At 49.1% G+C, this 19,568-nt stretch overlaps 1 protein-coding gene across 1 annotated transcript in view; it reads right to left on the bottom strand.

The window, feature by feature from the left end:
- Positions 1-2,533: 2,533 nt before the first annotated feature.
- BPI (bactericidal permeability increasing protein) overlaps positions 2,534-19,568 on the bottom strand; it is a 31,284-nt gene continuing 14,249 nt past the window's right edge. Inside the window, exons 7-16 of the mRNA XM_067705182.1 lie at positions 19,115-19,178; positions 17,653-17,744; positions 14,254-14,430; positions 13,181-13,240; positions 11,584-11,751; positions 10,429-10,496; positions 8,269-8,311; positions 5,422-5,485; positions 4,305-4,381; positions 2,534-2,823 (exon numbers count right to left, since the gene is read on the bottom strand). Coding sequence (XP_067561283.1) covers positions 2,785-2,823; positions 4,305-4,381; positions 5,422-5,485; positions 8,269-8,311; positions 10,429-10,496; positions 11,584-11,751; positions 13,181-13,240; positions 14,254-14,430; positions 17,653-17,744; positions 19,115-19,178 — 852 coding nt within the window. The 3' untranslated portion in view covers positions 2,534-2,784. The remainder of the gene's footprint in view (positions 2,824-4,304; positions 4,382-5,421; positions 5,486-8,268; positions 8,312-10,428; positions 10,497-11,583; positions 11,752-13,180; positions 13,241-14,253; positions 14,431-17,652; positions 17,745-19,114; positions 19,179-19,568) is intronic.

Here is a 19,568-nt window from a genome sequence, read left to right as displayed (position 1 = left end):
AACTGCCTATTTCTCAGCCACTAGTAAGAGGTCTCCAGGGCACACTGTGTTCCACTCACTAGTCTTTTTTTTTTTTTTCCGTTGCTGTGCATGGGTTTTCTCTAGTTGCAGCGAGTGGGGGCTACTCTTTGTTGTGGTGCGCAGGCTTTTCATTGCGGTGGCTTCTCTTTGTTGTGGAACACAGGCTCGAGGCACGTGGGATGCAGTAGTTGTGGCACACAGGCCCAGCCGCTCCGCGGCATGTGGGATCTTCCCGGACCTGGGCTTGAACCCGTGTCCCCTATATTGGCAGGTGGATTCTTAACCACTGAGCCACCAGGGAAGTCCCACTCACAGGTCTTTAGATCCAAGAAATAATTGTACTTTTTTCTATAGAAAGTGGGGCACGGGCTACCTGAATGTTTTGGAAAGTAGAGGGTAGGCGTGGGAAGGGGCCGACCATCTCCAAAGAGAATGATGGGAGATGAAGTGAGGGTGGGAAAAGGCAGGGTTATGTCCCCTTACTTATCTGTTATGCTCCCACCCCAGTCAGAGGGGTCTTTAAAAAATGAGAATTAGATTGTGTCCTTCTCCTGCTCAAAACTCTCCAATGGCTTCCCTTATTTTTTGGAACAAAATCCAGAGTCCTTAACAGTCTTCAAGGCCTTCCAGCCTCATCCCATGCTGTGCTCAATTCACCCTCTTCCAGCCTAACAAGCTGCTTTTCTCTGTTCCTATTCAGTGCCTCCATTAGTCTTTGGCCAACAGAAAAAGTGCACCCTCTTGGAGGACAAATTAGAGAAAGGGTTTTGTTCCCTCAGCCTGGTGCCTTTTTTTTTTTTTTTTTTTTTTTTGCGGTACGCGGGGCTCTCACTGTTGTGGCCTCTCCCGTTGCAGAGCACAGGCCCAGGACGTGCAGGCTCAGCGGCCATGGCTCACGGGCGCAGGCGCTCCGTGGCATGTGGGATCTTCCCGGACCAGGGCACGAACCTGTGTCCCCTGCAACGGCAGGCGGACTCTCAACCACTGCGCCACCAGGGAAGCCCCAGCCTGGTACCTTTTTACAGTGCACCGCCTAGGCAACTGAAACCAGTAGTCCTGCCTTCAATATGCCAAGCCCCAAACAGGCAAGATTTGGACATCTGGGAGGAGCGGAAAGAGCATGGGCTCTGATGACATAAAAGGCAGGAATCCCAGCTCAGCCACTTACCAGATGTGTAATCCAGGGAGTGACTCAATCTACAAGGACTGAACAAATCTCACCCTGGGGGATGGAAAGTGCTGTGAGGATTAAATGAAATCATTAGTGTGCTGTGCTTGATCAATGTCCCTCCCTTCGTGGCCCCAGAGTCGCTACCTCCATTTAACAGAGAATCAATGATGTTAGCAGAAGCATGTACATTTTTCTTTTAAAATTAAAAAATGTCTTTTATCTGCTTTTCCTCACTGCAGTGTTTCTCTCCATTTTTACTAGCACCAGCCTGGATGAATTCTGAAGGACAACAGACTCCTAATTTGTGCCCACCCTCTTCCACTCTTGCCCCTCTAATGCTTTCAGAAGTCACACACAAAAAAACATTTTTAAAACGAAATCTGGTCATGTCATCCATACACCACTGCCTGCTTCAAACTCTTCTTCATTTTTCTGGTCTCAGACCAAATGTCAACATCTAAGGAGGCTTTCCAGGAATGTTCCACCAGTTTCAAGTACAGTGCTGTTAGGCTCTATCTAATGGCCTGAGATAGCCACACCTGATGTTCCATGATAGGAAATGGCCCAAAGTCCCCAGGGAAACTCACCAAGAGTTCAACAACAGTCTGGGCTGGTGATCGGGCTTCCATACCAGCCTGCAGAGTCATGGGGAAGTGTTAACTGCAGCTGAGAATGTGACTGACTAAAAACTCCAAAGGGCTCTGTCCCCTGACTCAGTGTTCTGCTTTGGGCCCAATGGCTGGGCAGGAAAGCATGGACTAAGAGAGCCATCAAGGTGGAGCCCAAGTGTGGGGCAGAGAAAACGGGCTGTGCAGGATAAGCGCCCGACAGCGACCCCGCGTGGTAGTGACAGGAGCAACAGCCGCGGTAGATGACTGCACAGGAAGACAATGGGCGGTGCGGAATCACTGTTCAACAGCGACACCATGTGGCAGTAGCAGGAACAACATCCCAATGGACAGAGCCACTCTACAGACCTCTGCCTGACATTAGGAAGCAAGACCCACTCCCTTTGGACTAAGTAAACCCCAATTATTCTTGGGGATTGTTGAATGAGGGATGCCCTCAAAAAGGGACAGTGGGAGTTTCTGCTAAGGAAAGCATGTGGGGGGCTCAAGAAATGAATTAGAGAACTAAAAAGAGGTGATTGTATCTTGGCCACACTGCGTACAGCCAATGAACGAATGAATGGACATAAAACAAGAAGAAACCATACCATCACACAGAATTCCACAGAAAAAACAGGGTTTTTGTTATTTTTCTTTTTTAATGTTGTGGGAAGCACAAAGAGAAATATTGTGATTACAATTGAAATGCAATTCCTGGAGGAAATGTCCATGCAGCCTTAGCCCTTGAAAGAAATTCATAATCCCTAAAATACACACCACACACTTTTCCAAGGAACAAGGTTCCCATGTTTAGATCATTTCTGAATCTGAGTTCAGAGACGTTTGCAAGAGTCTCCGAGTCAAGAGCTAGAGAGGGAAGCCTGGAGGGAGGCAGCCCGTGCTCCATGGGGCCTGTCAGGGTTAGGGTGCTGACAGCCCCTCACCTCCCGATGTGATTGACAGCCCCCAGCACCCATGGGGACTTCAGCTGTACTGGACATCTGCACCGAACAGGAGGAAATCCTGGGGGAGAGACGAGAAGGCTGTCATCAGCCGGAAGTGTACCCCTCATCTGTGAATATGGGGATGCTGGGTTTTTAGAAGGAAACTCTGGGAGCCTGTCTGTCGGGAAGGAGAGAGTGGTGCAGGCCTGTCTGCTGACAGAAAGGCAGGAGTGAGTGGGGCGGGGGGCACCTGGCATCCCACCCCTGGGGTCTGCACATCCGTGGCTGCCACGGCCCGTGAATCTGTCAGCAGCTTCTCTGCCAGCTGTTTTCTTCTCAGACGTGGAGACCCCTGGGCTGCTGGGAAGGCCTTCACTTGTCATCCCTGCCTCTTGGCAGCTCCAGGGAGCCCTCCTTGCAATCACAGTTGCAAAACCACTTCTCTTTTGCTCCTTCCTGCCCTTCACTCAGAATTTTCAGAAATGAAGGAATTAAATTGTGCCTATGGGGTCATTTTTTTATTTTAAGGATGAACTTGGTAACATGTAGGGAACATGGGGAATGTGTTTCCTCTGCTCGCTCAGCTATTTCTCTACTGTCTCTTAGCCCTGGTAGTTCTCCCATTAAGTTGAAAGAATCAGGGATTGATGGGATGGATGTTGGGGGTGAGGGAGAGGGAGGAAGCTGGGCGGAGGTTTCCCAGGAGGGCCACCAGGTCATCAGGAAGCCATGGACAGCAGTAAGGAATGTAAGAGTGGGTGATGGTTTCCTTGCAGAGTTAACAGCTTTGTTGGGACACGGTGGGTTTAAGGATGGAGGCACGAGGAAACCAGCATATGTACACTTCGGGAACGTAGAAGAGACTGGAAGCACGGCCGGGTCACTGGGCGGCACAAAGGTAGCTGTTGAGCCTGAGCTGATGAAAGTGACCAGGGAAAGCAATAGCGGGGGAAGGGCGGAGGCCGGGGCAGGAACCCTGGAGAACTCCCACTGGTAGGGGAAGGAGGAACCAGCAAAGGAGACCAAACAGCCCAGTGAGAGGTGGCTGGAAAACCGGGAGAGGGAATCTTCAAAGCTAGGAGAAGAAAGATTCCATGGATGGGGGGAAAATAGTGTCACAGGCTGTCAGGGGGTCAGGGTGAGGGAAAGGAAAGAGGAGGCCGTCCATTACCGTATCTAATCTGCCAGGCCCTGCGCTTTATACCCCAGGGCCTAGAAGGATGCTGGATGCAAAGGAAGGCACGTGACACCTACCTGTCAAGTATTTAAGTGCATCCACCTTATAAAAGAGGCTTTGGGGCCACCACGTGAGTTCCATTTTTACCAAGGGGAGGGTGGGAGTGGTGCAGCCTATGGTTAAAAGCAGGGACCTGGCTTTGACTTTGGACTTCATGTGATGGCCATGTGGCTTTTCTGAGTCTTAGCCTCTGTTCTCTGTTTAGTAACAGCGCCCACCCTCTGGGATTGTTGAAAGGGTAGGAAGCGCTTGATCCAGAGCTGACATGGAGGAAGGTGGCTATTGTGATGGGAGATTTGGCGAAGGAGAGCTTGGGGACTCACCTGGTGAGGCTGAAACACCAGGTTGAAGAGCTGGATGGAGGCGGGCAGCGGGAGAGGGAAGCCTTTCTGCAGCTTCTCTGCATTGGAGGTTAAGGTAGAGGTTAAGGTTAAGGTACTTCCTCTGTAGGGAAGAGGGAGGTAGAGGGAGCGGCAAGGATCTGAGACAGACAGCCCGGCCGCCCTGGCCCGGCTCTGGGAAGAAACCTGTGAAGAGGCTGCCTGGAATCTCCCACTCTCTCCTCCACCGTGCTCTGAGCACCCAGGACTGGTGAATGCCCGCCCCCTCAGCCCGAAGACCACCCTCCTGAGGGTGCCGGCGCTGCTGGTGCACACCCAGCCCGAGTGACAGCCGGAGCGGCTGCTTGCTGGGCTGTGCAGGCCCCCCGGGGACATGTGATGGATAGGCACACGAAGCCCGTCCATGTTTAGGATGAAACTGGAAACGGGCTGTGGTCCAGCTCCCCCATCCCGCCGCATTCTGCTGTGAAACTCTGGAGAATTCTAAACTCCAACCTGGTCCCTCAGGTCATTACGAAGCTGCATTGTCAAGGTAGGAGGAGAAGCCAGAGACTATATGTAATAATTGGTTGTCTTCATTTACAATTTCCAAGTGTTCTAGTTACACAGCACGGGGGCCTCTATTTGTGCCCTTGCCCCTGGCTCTGCAAAGGCCAGGGGTTTCACCAGTGAGTGAGCTGAGTGGAAGCGTTAGCCCAGGTTCGCCCTTCTTCCTTGGTCCTTCTCTCTCAGAGGTGGAAAAAGACCTAGGGCTCTGGCTTCAGGGCTGGGATCAAATCCCAGTTCCATCTCTCACCTTCTCTGTGACCTGGAACAATCACTTAACTTCTCTGATCTCCCATTTCCTCCTATGAAAACTGACGCCGTTGCCATCCCCTGTCTTAGGGGCTGTCTCAAAGGCTGGATGGGCACATGGGAGGAACTCAACCGTTTTTCCCATCCCTTTTCTGGGTCAGATGCCATTTGAGGCTCATCTGAGGGCACCACCTCCAGCTACCACAGCTGGGGCTGGGTATTGGGTGGTTTCAGGACCGAACCCCACCCCCACCCCGCCTCTTCCCCAGGACTGAAAATCAATCCTTTCTCCAAAACTCCTTACCGTTAATCTTGGGAATCATGACAGTGGGCACAACGTAGTTCATGATAGTCTGCAGCAATTCAACCTGGGGGTCACGAGGACGATGGGACACACATCAGGGCACTGTAGCATCAGCTGTCCTCCGTCACCCTCCCTCCCACCCAGGGCAACCTCACAGCTGGGAAAACCGCTGAGAGATGGACCCAGGGGTGACGCGAAAACTCTGCAGCTCGATCAAGGTCACCAAAGTGACCCCGTTTGCTTTAAAGTTTCCAGATACAAATCACATTCTAGACTGTAGGGGGCAAGGCTGAGGTAAGGAAGGTCGTCACAGAGTATTTAAATGTGAAAAACTTTGCATAAGAAAATGCACCTGCTCTGACACTGGGCTAGAGAGCAAACTAGTTCAAACTTTTGGAGGGCTATTCGGCAATGTTCATCCAAAGCTTTAAAAATGTGTGTGCGTGGTGGGCCAGCAAACATGCCTCTAAGGCATTGTGATAGATAGAACCAAAACAATGAATTAACAGCAACCTACATGTCCAACAATTGGGGAATCATCTGGGGAACATGGTGGTACTTTGATACTAAGAGATACTATGCACCTATTAAAAATGATATTGTAGAAATGTAATTATCAGCACAAATTTTTCGTGCTATATTTTTGAGTAGGAAAAAGCAGGCTAATGTATAACTGATTCACTTTGCTGTACAGCAGAAACTAATACAGCATTGTTAACCAACTATACTCCAATAAACATGTAAAAATAAAGAAAAAGTAGGCTACAGAAACCATGTAATTCCATTCTGTTATTAAATATGCGTAGAAAAAAGTCAGGAAGGATGTACTCCAAATTATTAATTAAGTGGTGAAACCAGGAATGGTTTTTAGTTTTTGTTTGTGTGTTTTGCAAACCTGTGGGTTCTGACTCTTCTATAATGTATATGCTTTGCTTTTGCTATAATTAAAAAAATTCAAAAATAATGTAACACCCTCACGATGATCGCCTGCAGTGGTGACATTCACACCTTGTAAATATGTACATTTTTGTTTCTAGAACAATTGAGTTTCCTTCCCCAGACTGTAGTTCCCTGGGTTCATCAAATGTGGTGCCCTTCTTCTCAGGAATCTGGGAACTTTAAATTTTTATTTTCTGCGGAAGCAGAAGTTAGTGACCGACTGAGTCCAGCTGCCACCATGAGAGCCTTGGCACCAGTAAATCCATGAAAATGCAATGAGGTCGCTTTGGGTCCTTCTGTTTGTTGTAATCTTATGAGATGGAAATGGCTGGCTGGATTTCCATTGGATTTGGAGGGGATGTTGGGACTGACTTCAGGGCTGGGTGGTTTATAAGGTACCCACTCAGCAGAAATCTTGGGGGGCATCTCAGAGATCTAAGGAAATGTTCTCCAGAGGTTCAGCAAGAGGCTCTCTGGAAGATTCGGGCCATGTGCAGTAAAGTGCTGTGGACAGAATCAGCACACTGTGGCTTCTAATGGAAGCCACAAGAGTGATGCTCCTTCAGGTCGGCTGTGGAAGTACACTTGACCTGCTATCTACACGGGCAACTCTCCACCAGTGCCAGAGGGTGGTGATGGGGGAGCAGCAGGGGTGAGTCTATTTGATGACAGTCTGTGATTCCGGGTAGTGGAATCATCTACTTGGGCTGGCAAGACACCTGTCATCTCCCTCCCACCTGCCCTACTCAGTCTCTAAGTGACTCTGCCATTCATTCGCCCAGCTGCTCAAGCCAAACATCTAGGAGTCATTCTTCATTGCCTTTCCCCCCACCACACACATCAAATCTCTCACCAAGTTCTAATTCTACTTCCAAAGTGTGTCTCCAATCCACCATCTTTCTCCTTCTTCCTGGCCTAGACCCAGCGTCCATCATCTCTCACATGGGCAAATGCACCTGCCTCCCCAACGATCCACATGGTCTGATTCTCGTCCCCCGTAATCGATTCCCCCCATCCCAGCCAGAGGCATCTTTTATAAGGTATACGTCAGATCATGTCACTCCATGCATGAAACGTTCACCAGCTTCTCGCTGCCCTTTGAACACAACCTGTTCTAGTCCAGAAAGCTCAGGTGAGCCAGCCCCTGCCTGCCTCTCTACAGCCCCTACTTGCTTTTTCCAGCCACACTGCTTCTCTGCATTCCCCATGCCAAGCTTGTTTGACCACAGGGCCTTTTCTGCTGCTATTCCCTCTGCCTGCAACAGATCTTCACCTTGCAGGCTCCTTCAGCCCAAATATCACCTCCCCAGAGAAGCTTTCCCTGATCACACGGTCTAACCCTTAACCTCCCCCATCACTTTCTACCCCACCTCCACTTAGTTTTTCCTAGCATTGATCTTGACTGAAATGATCTTCTTCATTTCTTATTGTCTGTTTCTCTACTACAATGTAGGTTCTAGAAGAAGTCACTTCTTATCTAATTCATCAGCACATTCCCACACCTGGGGAACAGTGCCTGCCACATAGTAGGTACTCAATAAAGTAATTAACTCGTTTATTCAACAAACATCTGTTGAGCAGATTTTCTGTACCTGACTGTGCACATTTAATCCCATTTAAAACTCACCACACTAACTCAGGTGGAAAGGATTATCCCTGATTTGTGGGGAAGATATGAAGTTCACAGAGGGGAAGGGACTTGCCCAAGGCCCACAGTTAGTAAGCTTGGAGCAGCAATTCCAGCTCGGGTCTCTGTGCCCACAAAGCTCCCTGCATCATTACTTCACAGGCAAATTATATGCAAATGAACCAGTGGTCTGTTGAAATGATGCTATGAGCCCAGGTGCCCTCAGGACAGTTATCTCAAGATCAGAGGAAGGAAGGAGCCACCAATGGCCTCAGACTCACCGGGAAGGGGCCGATGTCCGAGTGCTTCAGTTCCAGGAGCAGCCTGTGAGAAGGGGAGGGGGAAGTGGAGACCACCATTAGCCTGACTCATATTAGAGTTCAGTTGCTGGGGAGAAGGGGCCCACTCTGGTAGATGCTGTCTGGTTTTCCCATCCTGTATCCATTCCCCCTTTCTATGGTGACAGCCCCCTGCTTTCCTTTTGGACGGTCACCCATTCCCTACATTATTAATGCTGGGTTCTGGGGTGGGCTGGCCAAAGGGCAGTCTATCTACCCTGCCAAGGTGATTGCTTTAAGGATTGACTTCTAGCCCGTGCTGGTCCAATGAGAGTTGGTCCCAGGACTTCTGCTGGAAATATTGGAAGTGAGGTATTCTCTTTTCTCCAGCAAATTACGGAGATGCTGGTAACAATTTTTGCCATCACTTGGTGACAGCCTGCTGGGAAATGAAGCCAGCATAAGGGATAGTAAAGCCAAGAGATCAAGAGAGTCAGAGTTGTAAGGATATCATTTGAGCACTTGGATACACCCTTGCCTGAAACCCTTGGACTTTTCAATTATTTGAGCCAATAAACAATCCCATATTTGCAGACTTTATGGCATCTTAACAATGATCTAGGAAATAGGTAAATAAATGGCTATTTATTGAACCCCTATCATTCGCTATGTTGGTTGCTTTATCCGATTGAATTCCCGTAATACCCAAGAGCCAAGGGCCATCACACTCCCATTTTACAGGTGAGGTCCTTGACGCTCAGAGAAGTCAAGCAATCTGCCCAAGGTCACACAGCTAACATTCAGCCAAGTAGAATTTCAAACAGGTCTCCCTGATGTCAAAGCTTTTGTTGTCTCCAGTACCCTACAAAGTTTGAAAACTCTTGCCTATGGACTCTCACCACCCCCATCCCTGCATATTTTAGAAAGTCTGTGTTCAGCCGTCACCCAGCTCTATTTTCCCCGGCTCCTCTACTTGAGCGGCCCATGGGTGTTTCCAGGAAAATTAAATCCACATGTTTCTAAAGCAGTAACACTTGTCAAAATGATGCCAGGAGAAATAAGCAGCACGTAATCCTCAGGAGCCAAACTCAAGGTTAAGAAGGACAGCTCTGAGCCAGAGAGAAGGCAGAACTGGGGAGGAATGTGGGTCGACTCAGTTTAAACAGTGTGAAAGTGATGAAGATGTAGATGCCAGGTTGGAATGCGGGGGTCACCGCATGGACTCTGTGCGTCTCCCTCACTCTTGATCTCTGTGTATCTGCTTGTCTCTCTCTCTTCTTTCCACCTTTTGTGTCTCTCTATCTCTCCTGTTAATGTGTCTCTCCATCTGTCTTGCTCTCACTCTCTTTCTCTGCGTCTCTCCCTCCCTTCCCTTGTCTCTCTCTGTCTGTCTCTTTCTGACTCTCCCTCATTTCTGATTTTTTTTTTCTTTTTCTGTGTGCCCCTCTGTCTTTCTCTTTTCCTCTTGCTTATTGTATCCCTCGAAGTGTTCTAAGCACTGCAACACATATTAATACCTCATTTCACCCTCAAAATGATGCTGTTGGCAAAGAACAATTATTGGGCTTATTTTACCAGCCGGGGAAACTGACTGAAGTTTGGAGAGTTCAGTGCTTGCCGAAGGTGAGCTGCGCTTCCAAGGCAACAGGCTCAACCTCAGAGCCCACATCCCTAACCACAACCTCCTCTGCTGGGATTCCAACCCAGGCACGGATTCCAGAGTCTCCCAGCAGGAGTTGGCTGACGAAGTCCCAAGGAAGGGTGTGAAGAAGTTGAAGTGTTTTCCAAGTGCCAAGGAAGGCCAGGGATGTGGAGTGGCTGGGGGCTGGAGCAGATCCATCAGCTGGCACTGCCCAGCCATGAGTGGGCCTAGGATGGGGTGGGGGGTGACCTGGGCTGCGGGGCTTTCGGTGCTAAAACTGGGACACTGCAGACAAACCGAGATGGTTGGTCACCCTACACTGTGTGGTCTCAGGTCACTTCATCTCTGAGCATCAGTTTCACTGTCTGCAAAATGCGGATACGGTGCCCACCATGCGCTGTTTGAGGCTTAAATGTGACGGACGAACAGGAAAGCTTGGCACGTTGTAAGGTCATTGCTAGCCCACGGGCACCAAGAACAGATGGGCAGTCCCCTCCTCGCGTGCCCACAGGCCCACTTACTTGTTCAACTTGAGCTCTCCAACAAGCCTGTCTGACCTGGCACCAATATCCGCAGAAACGTTCACGTACTGCAAAGAGACAATCCAGGAAGTGAAGGCCCCTGACCCAGGGGCTGGGGACTCTGCGAACCTCCAAGACCGGAAGGTAAGCTTCACAAAGGCTCGGCAGAGGAGCCCGCCTGCGGGACCCACGGAGGAGAGGACTCTTCCTTTTGCAAACCTTGTGCTTGTTGATGAGTCCTGGCTTGTCAACCAATTACCATTTTCTCCCCCTGCTTCTGAGACCATTTCAGCATTCCCAGGCCACTCCCGTGGACTGTGGGAGACAGGCTGTGGGGCTGGAGTCCAGGCCAGCCCTATTCCCACACACATTCATTCATTCGTTCACACAACGAATGTTTACTGAGTCAGGAAACCAAGATTCCCAACCTCAGCTTTCCTGCCCACTGTCTGTGCAGCCTTGGGCAACCCCCTCAGAACCCACTGGATCTGCAAAGTGGGGAAAATGGGCCTAGCCTGAGACTGGGCAGACCTGAGTACCTCCTGGTGGGGAGAATCTGGCCCTCGCCTTCAACTGCCAGAGTGGGTACCACCAAATGTTTGCGGTGTGACAGAGCGAACAAATGAATGAATGCACAAGTCAATCATGGAATAAATACTTGAATAAGTGGAGGATTAAACTGACAAAGGACAGAATAAAGATATGCATGGGTGAATAAATGATAAAGGAATGAATGAACAAATATACAAATGAATGATCAATTGAACAAAGGTATAAGTAAATGAATAATGGAATAGATGAATGTACGTATGAACCAGCAAAGATATAGTATATTTCAAGATAGCAGTCAAGTGAATAAATGAATGAATAAATGAATGAACAAATCCACAAATACATAATTGAATGACCAAAGATACAAGTGAATGAATTGGAAATAGTACGCATATTTCAAGCCAACGACGGAACGAACAACGGAATGAATGAATGCCGGTAGGAGTCAGAAGCAGTAGGACAGTGGCTCCAGTCTCAGGCCCTGGAAACACACAGTCCAGGTTTGAGTCTGGGCAGGATTCACACTGGTCCCTCTGACTCTGAGGGCCATGCTCTTGGCCCTGTCCAGGGCTCCCCATCTGTTCTCACCCGGGAGCAGCTTACCATCTCAAGCAGGAAGAGGGGGGCCAAAGAGGAGTCTGGGAGGACAGCAACAGCCTGGGTATCCAGGGCAAAGGTGAGGTCAAGGCCGGTGGGGCACACGGCAATGTTCGGTGGGGAGGAGGCCCAGATGAGGAGTTGCATCTTCATGTCAGGGAACATCTTAGCCACCTGCAGCCCCCAGCAGGGACAACCAACAAAAGGGGCAATTTTATTAAAACGTTTCTAAATCCAGTCTTGTCCTGGTCCCGCATAAACACCACCAATGTCTTCCCATTGCTTTTGGAATAAATCACAAAGACTGCATAATTCAGCACTTGGCACCCTGCCAGCCTCACGCCCCATGCTTCTACCCCTCGCCCTTTAACTCCAGCCACAAGGCACTTCTCTTCCTCAAATATGACCTGCTCTCTTCCCATCTAAAACCCTTTGCACTCTCTGTTCCCTCTCCCTGAATCCTTGTCCTGTATTCTTCCCTAGCTTCGCTCTTTTCCTTCCTTCAAGTCTAGAGAGCAGTGGTGGCTTCAAGGGGGAACAGAGGAGAGCTTTGGCAATACCCCCATCTCAGCTAGCCTCCAATCCTCCCCCAGGTAAATTCACAGTCTGAGTAAAAAGAATGCTATCGTTATGCAAATGAAGCCTCAAGACAATTCCCCTGGCCCCCTACCAGTCACACCTCCTCTACACCAGTACCTCCTGTATAAAAATTTCTGGAAGTACCACCCCTGAAGAGGCCATTATGGACTGAAAGTTTGTGTCTCCCTGCCCCCCACCATCCCCCGCAAATTCATATACTGAAGCCCTAACCCACAGTGTGGCTGTATTTGGAGGTGGGGCCCTAAGGAAGTAATTAAGATTAAATGAGGTCATCAGACTGGGGCCTGGTCCAACAGGATTACTGTCCTAATAAGAAGAGACACCAGAGCTTTCTTGCTCTTTCTCCATGAGCTCAGAGGAAAGGCCATCTGAGGACACAGCAAGAAGGCAGCCATCTACAAGCCAGGAAGAGAGCCCTCACCAGACACTGAATCTGCTGGCACCTTGATCTTGGACTTCTTGGCCTCCAAAACTGTGAGAAATAAATTTCTGTTGTTTAAGCCAGCTGGTCTGTGGCATTTCCTTATGGCCGCCCAAGCAGACTGAGAGGCCTTCCCCCGCTGCCTTGTCTGAAGTGACCTCATCAACTTCAGCCAATTAGTGTTGGCTTCACTTATCACAGTCTGCATTTCCTTTTTGATTGTTTTGGGTTTCTAACAATAATTTTCTCTCTCCACTGGACTGGAGCTCCAGGAGGGCAGGGATACGGTCTGTTTTGCTAGATGCCCAGCACAGGGCCCCAGAAAGGTGGTGGGCACTCAATGGATATTTGTTGAACGGATGAGCCCTCAGCATCTACCCTCACACCTGATCACGTGGGTGCCTGGAGCCTTTCTCTGTACCAGGGATGGGCTGCACAAAGCTCTTTCCATACTCTCGGGCTGGGCTGCCTCTGGATCTGGAGAGGGGCGCTCTCGGCAGGCCGCTCAGCAGAGCCCTGTCCTACTTAGCTCCCCCAGGCCTCCTCACCGAGCTGCCTAAAGGGGAGCAGATCCTTTCTCACCTGGGGTAGGAGGGTTCCAAAGGATTTTGTTGTCAGGAGGAACTTGGATTCCTTTGGTAACTGTAGTGAGAGAAGAGAGAAAAGGATCTTGGAAGATTATGTTATAGATTGGGTGGCAAATTCCATATGAGGGGTGAGAGGCTGAACATACAAACAGACCATGGCCAGACCACATATGACAACAGAATGCCGACCCAGAAGGGTCAGGGCATGATCAGTGACTGCCAGCTTCCCTATTTTTTGCATTGAAAAAGTCAAATATGCTGCTCAAACCAATCCCATAGGCTGCCCGGCCCATGCGCACGTTAGCCCACCTCCAGCTTCCCCGCACCGACGACCTCCATAAGAGCCTACCTGAAGCCCTCCCTTTTTTTCACTACAAAGCTTTCCTGCCCCCTGTCTGCCTTCGATTCTCTGCCAAACGCAAATGATAGAGGTTGACTCCCTTGCCCTGAAGAGTTCTCATTCGGGTGGCCGTTCTTTATTTCCACAGGGGGACATGTGGGGGTCAGCATCCCTTTGGTGCCTCTACAGAGAGGGAGGATGTGGCATCTCTTCAGGGAGCAGCGTAGGAGGAACCCTGTGCGGGTGGTGACCAGGGTGGGATCAGGTTGCCCCTAGACTCTGGAGAAGATGGTCGTTTCCTCATTTTACAGATGGGTAAACTGAGGCCCAGAGCAGGACTCAGCCACAAATATACAATGAGGATGATGACGATAACGGTGAAATGATGATAAGGCTGGATTACAGACCAACACATGGCAAGTACTCAGTCAACGTTGGCTGTTACTGTTAGTATTCAGAGGACTTCCTCCGTGCTGATAAACCCGTGCTGGGGCTGCACAAGCATTCATATCTCATTTAACCCTCATTACACCCTTTGGAGGAAATAGAGGAAACCGAGCTTCTGAGAGGCTGAATAACCACCTAAGGTCACCCAGCTGGAAAAGAAGGGGAGCCGGGATTTGAACTCAGGTCTGGTTGACTCTAGAGTCCAGACCTTGATCTCCCCAACTGTGAACCAAGACTCAGATCCAGACCGTCTACTGCACTCTGAGCCCACCTGGCCTTACCGTGTCCTCGCTGAGGGTGAAATTCAGGACTCCAGCCTCTTGATACACGAGCCCGGCCGTGTTGAAAAGATATTCGGAGATGCCCAGGTACACCATGCGGTTGTGGTCGTTGGGAAGGGTCAGCGCCGGCGGGGCAAAGGGAGGGGGCCTGCGGTGGGCCAGCCTGAAAAACTCCCCCTGGGGGAGGAGGCGGCAGAGTGAGCCTGGGCATCCTTCAGGAATTACAATTTGATGTCTCCAGTCCAAGAAAAACTGAGCTAAGGATACCAATCACGTATTCACAGAGGAGAAAGCCATGGCCAGAAACTAACAATAGCATCTCCTCCTGGGGCTACGTTCTAAGTGCTTTTCCCACCAACACGGTGAGGTAGGTGAGATTATACTCATTTTACAGGAGAGGACACTCAGGGAGGTGAAGTGACTTGCCCAGGGTCACTCAGAAGGGTAAGTGGCAGAGCCAGGAACTGAACCTGGGCAGCCAGAGTCCGGCAAGCACACGCCCAACCACGCCGTTGCCTCTGCCTCAACCTCGCAAAGAAACGCAGAAATTCTCCTAAGAGAACAAGGAGGTTCTGTTTGTTTGTTTTCATCTATCAAATTAGCAAAATTTTCCAGAGAGCGGTAAACTGATTTAAGTGTGTGTGTATTTTAAGCTCATACTACCCAGTTTTTGGTGAAAGCGCTCACATGCTGCTGGGGATTATACGTTTATGTTTCTGAAGAGCAATGTGGCAACACGTTGCAAAAACAGACCACTTATTGAGCTAAAGAAACAAGAATGTTGAGTTATAAAAAAGCAAATTGTAGATGGATACATATGTTAGAATGCCATTTATGTAAAATTTAAAGGCCTATAAAACATACTATATACGCATTATTGACACACACAGGCAAGAAGGACACACAGGGACGTCATCCGTGTGATTCCCTGGAGGGTAGAGGGTCCCCAAGGGGGCCTCAGCTATTTATTTCTACAATGTTTCATTTCAAAAAAATCAGAGGTGACTATGACAAAATATGTAACATGTCTGAAATCTGGGTTGTGGGTACGTGAGAAGGTGCAATATCCTCTGTACTTTTGGATCATTTCATTATTTACAATTAATGACTGTGACACTCATATTATAGAATAAATACCATATGCAACTCTTAAAAATATCAGGTGTAAAAAAAAGACAAAAAAAGAAAACATAAAAGACAAAAATTTAAAAAAAACAGGTGGACCTATGTACCAAAGAGGAACCGGCTCTACTGTATATCATTAGGTGAGAAAAGCAAGTGAAGAACAGTGTGTATTCCTACGTGCAAACAGATTCTCAGCAAAACTAGATGGGCTATCACATACATGCTCAGGACCAGGGGACCGGAGGGCTAATACCCTCCGCGGCTGACAGCCATTACCTCTGGGCAGGAGCCCCGAGTGGGGATAGGGGGCAATAAACAGGACATTCTCATTTGCCAGGGATAAACAGGAATTGTTTTAATCTTTTATTCCATCGTATCACTTAGATTTTTTTAAAAACTATACTACTTGGTCCAGCAATTTCACTTCTAGGAAATAGTCAAAGATGGGCAGAGATCCAGCTATAAGGATATTCGAGGCAGCTCTGGTTAAACTTGTGGGAGAAATGGAGAGAGCACAGACACCCCAGGAGGGGGCACTGTCCACGTATCTTACCACAAGCTGTCCACTGAGAGACCCAAGAGCCAGTAAAAGGGCTACGGGAGGACATTTCATTGATAGATGTTCACATTATACTGTTCTGGTTTTAAAAGTTGTAAAACAGAATGTAAAATATGACGTATACATGCATGTGCGTGTATGTACTTCTACGTCTATATATGTGGTTTTTATGTGTATTTGTTTCTGCCTCTGTTACGCATGTCTCTGTGTGTGTGTGTGTGTGTGTGTGTGTGTGTGTGTGTGTAATTTCTTGTGTCTCAGCAGAGACAAGGACTGGAGGGTTGGGAGACTGTAACTTGTGTGTCAACAGTGCATATCTCTGAGTTGTAATATTAGGGCAATCTCTCTTTCCTTCTTCCCTTCCTTCCTCCCTTCCTTCCCTCCTATTTATTTCTCTGCTCTTTTGTGTTTTCTACATTTTCTTTTTGACATCAAATGTGTTTTAGAACAAACAAGTAAATAGTAAACAAACAAGCCAGTCACCGATTGTGGAGGGACTGAGGTACATCCGGAGGGGATTCAGGGAGTGGGACTTATTCCAGCTGAGGAGGTCCGAGAAGGCTGCTCGGGGAGTGACAACCCAGCCCACATCCACTGGAGGATAAGAAGAAGCCAGTGGGGTAGAGGAGGGCATGGGAAAGAGGGGAGTCCAGGCAGAGGGAATGGACAGGACGAAGGCCCTGAGGTGGGAACTAGCTGGATATGTTGAGGAAGTGCAAGGCCAGTGAGTTTGGTTGGAGGCTGGGGAATGAGGGGGAAAGTGGCATGAAATGAAACTAACTCCATCTATCCATCCATCCATCCATCCATCCATCCATCCATCCAATACATATTTACTGAGCACCTATTATATGCCAAGCATAGTTTTAGGTGCTACACATACAGTAAAGAATAAAGCGGGCTTCTCTGGTGGCACAGTGGTTAAGAATCCGCCTGCCAATGCAGGAGACACAGGTTCGAGCCTTGGCCCGGGAAGATCCCACATGCCGCGGAGCAATTAAGCCCATGTGCCACAACTACTGAGCCTGCGCTCTAGAGCCCACGAGCCACAACTACTGAGCCTGCATGCCACAACTACTGAAGCCCACGTGCCTAGAGCCCGTGCTCTGCAACGAGAGAAGCCACCGCAATGAGAAGCCTGCGCACTGCAATGAAGAATAGCCCCCGCTCGCCGCAGCTAGAGAAAGCCCGTGTGCAGCGACAAAGACCCAACACAGCCAAAACTAAATAAAAAAAAAGAACAACGCAATCACAGCCCCTTTTCTTTCATCACATTGAGGGAGACAAGCTTGCGACCGTGTGTACTAAGTGCTGCTGAGAAAAATAAAGCAGGATATAGGGGAAGAGGAGGGCGCTATTTTAGCAACAGTGGTCTGGGAGGGCCTCTTTAGGGAGAAGATATTTGAGCAAAGACTTGAAGGAGGAAAGGGAGAGTTTCTGTGGATATCTGGGCCAGAGCCTCCTGTTTAGAAGGGGCAGCAAGTGCAAAGGCCCTGGGGAGGGAGCAGTCGCAGCGCATTTCAGGAATAGCCGGCGGGCCAGTGGGACTGGAACCGGGAGAAGATGAGGAGAGTGGACTGGGGAGAGCAGTGAGGATGGATAGGAAAGGGGTGGAGTCATGAGATCTGTCTCCAAGGATGATGGGGAGTCGGGGGCGGGGGGAGGTGGTGTGAGGCAAAGGTGTGAGGGTGTATGATTCTTGGTGTAAGTCTTACCTTCAACAGCACATCCAGGTTATCAGCTGTGGCTTTGGGAGGTGCAACTAGAGAGTAATCGATCCCAGCCACGTTGTCTATTTTGCTTGTCACTAGGGGGAAAGAAGATGGACCATGAACTGGCTCCCCATGGCATCTTTGGGGCCTGGGATGCAGGGGCAGCATCCCCTAAAGTTGAATCAAGACCTGCAGTGCTAATTCCATTCCTACCTCCTCCAGGGAGCCCTCCCTGAGGTCTCCTTAAAGGAAAATGAGCCCACACCCCACATTCACAGATATCATCTCTCTCCCTTCTTCCAACAGCCCGGAGACATGGCTAAAACACAGAGTCAAGGAGCAGAAAGACCTGAGCTTGAATTGAAATCTATGTGACCTTGGACAAGTCCTTTCATTTCTCTGAGCCACATTTTTTCATTTGTAAAATGGGGTATTACTAGTGACCTTGACAATGCCCTGTACATGGTAGGAACTCAAAAGCCAGAAGGAATCATTATTAGCAGTGATAATATCCCAGGCTGAGCCCAGACTGGCTTTAGGTCTGAGTGGTTTCTCTGTTTCCCAGCAGTAATCAATGAGGATTAAATAAATATTGGTTTCTCCTTTAGCCCTTCCTTCCCATGTTAGTGGGGAATAAACCGAGTCTCAGAAAAGGTAACTAGTCTAAGATGGCAAAGCTGGTGAGTGACAAGGCTGGGACTCAAGCCAAAATCTTTTTCCTGCCTGGTGAGGCCAAACCCTGGACACTGCAACTGCACTGAAAACGCCCAGGAGGGGCCCTGTGCCTGGAGGGGCTGGGGCGATGCCTGGGGGAAGGGAACGTATCTGAAATGGACATGTGCCATGTGCCAGCCAAACCAGGCTCCACAGGGAGGCAGCCCAGGCAGCAGTTTGGGGCATAGGCTTGGGATCCTGTTTCTGCTTCTTACTGCCTCTTGACCTCAGGTAAGTCTCGGCTCCTTTCTGAGCCTCCGTTTCCTGGTGGTAAAATTGGGACAAAACAGTGATCTCAGCGGGGTGTTAGGAGGCCGAGAGGAAACCATTCTGCTGGGTACATGACACATGGTGAGCACTTGGCCATACGGGTCCTCCCCCACCTACTGCAGCCCTTCACCATTTACCAAGCATTTGGGGAAAGAGAAGATTGTCCCCATTTTAAAGATACGGAAACTGAGGCTCTGAGAGGGGAAGCGATCAGCCTCAGATCTCAGGCCAGCTATGTATCTCTGGCTCCAGAGAGCTGCAGGTATTTGTTGTTTGGCCCCTGCAGAGCTGCTTTTCCATTAAACTTCTGGACCTGCCACAAGGACCTGGCCCTATAGGGGATCTGATGCCAATTGCCATTTGGAAATAATCTGTGCTACCCATTCCCACCCAAGCCCAGGCCTGCCTAGGAAAATTGCTGGCTCCATCACACTCTCCCTGTGTCCCTCACCCCCTCCCCCTTCTACCCCAGCCTCCTTACCTGGCAGTGTCTGGAAATAAGGTTGCAGCTTGGAGGATACGGTACTGGTCACTACCTCGCAGATCTGGGGAGAACAAAAGAACTGATCAGCAAAGTTTTCCTATAGTGGAAAATGTCCTCTGAGAATAATTATCCAGACATGTTTTGCTCTTCTTGAATGTTTCCTTGAAAATCATATAACTACTCAAGTTTCCCTTTTCTCTTTGGCCACCAGGAAGCTCAGAGTTCAACATGTAACTTGGAAATAGTAACTTTATATGACTGTATGACCTGCACATCTGCATTTTACTTCCTACTCTGGCATGGAGCTTTCCTGATGGGTATTTATGTTTTCTGTTTTTTAATGTGAGATTTTGTTTGTTTGTTTGTTTTTGTTTGCACTCAGACCCTTTGTGGAATGAGGTGGTGAAAAAACGAACAGGAGGTGGTCAGATGTCGGCCTTCCCCTGTGTGT

This window comes from Pseudorca crassidens, chromosome 15, assembly GCF_039906515.1.
Source record: "Pseudorca crassidens isolate mPseCra1 chromosome 15, mPseCra1.hap1, whole genome shotgun sequence".
Lineage (NCBI taxonomy): Eukaryota > Metazoa > Chordata > Mammalia > Artiodactyla > Delphinidae > Pseudorca > Pseudorca crassidens.
This window is presented reverse-complemented; position numbering and strand designations above follow the sequence as displayed.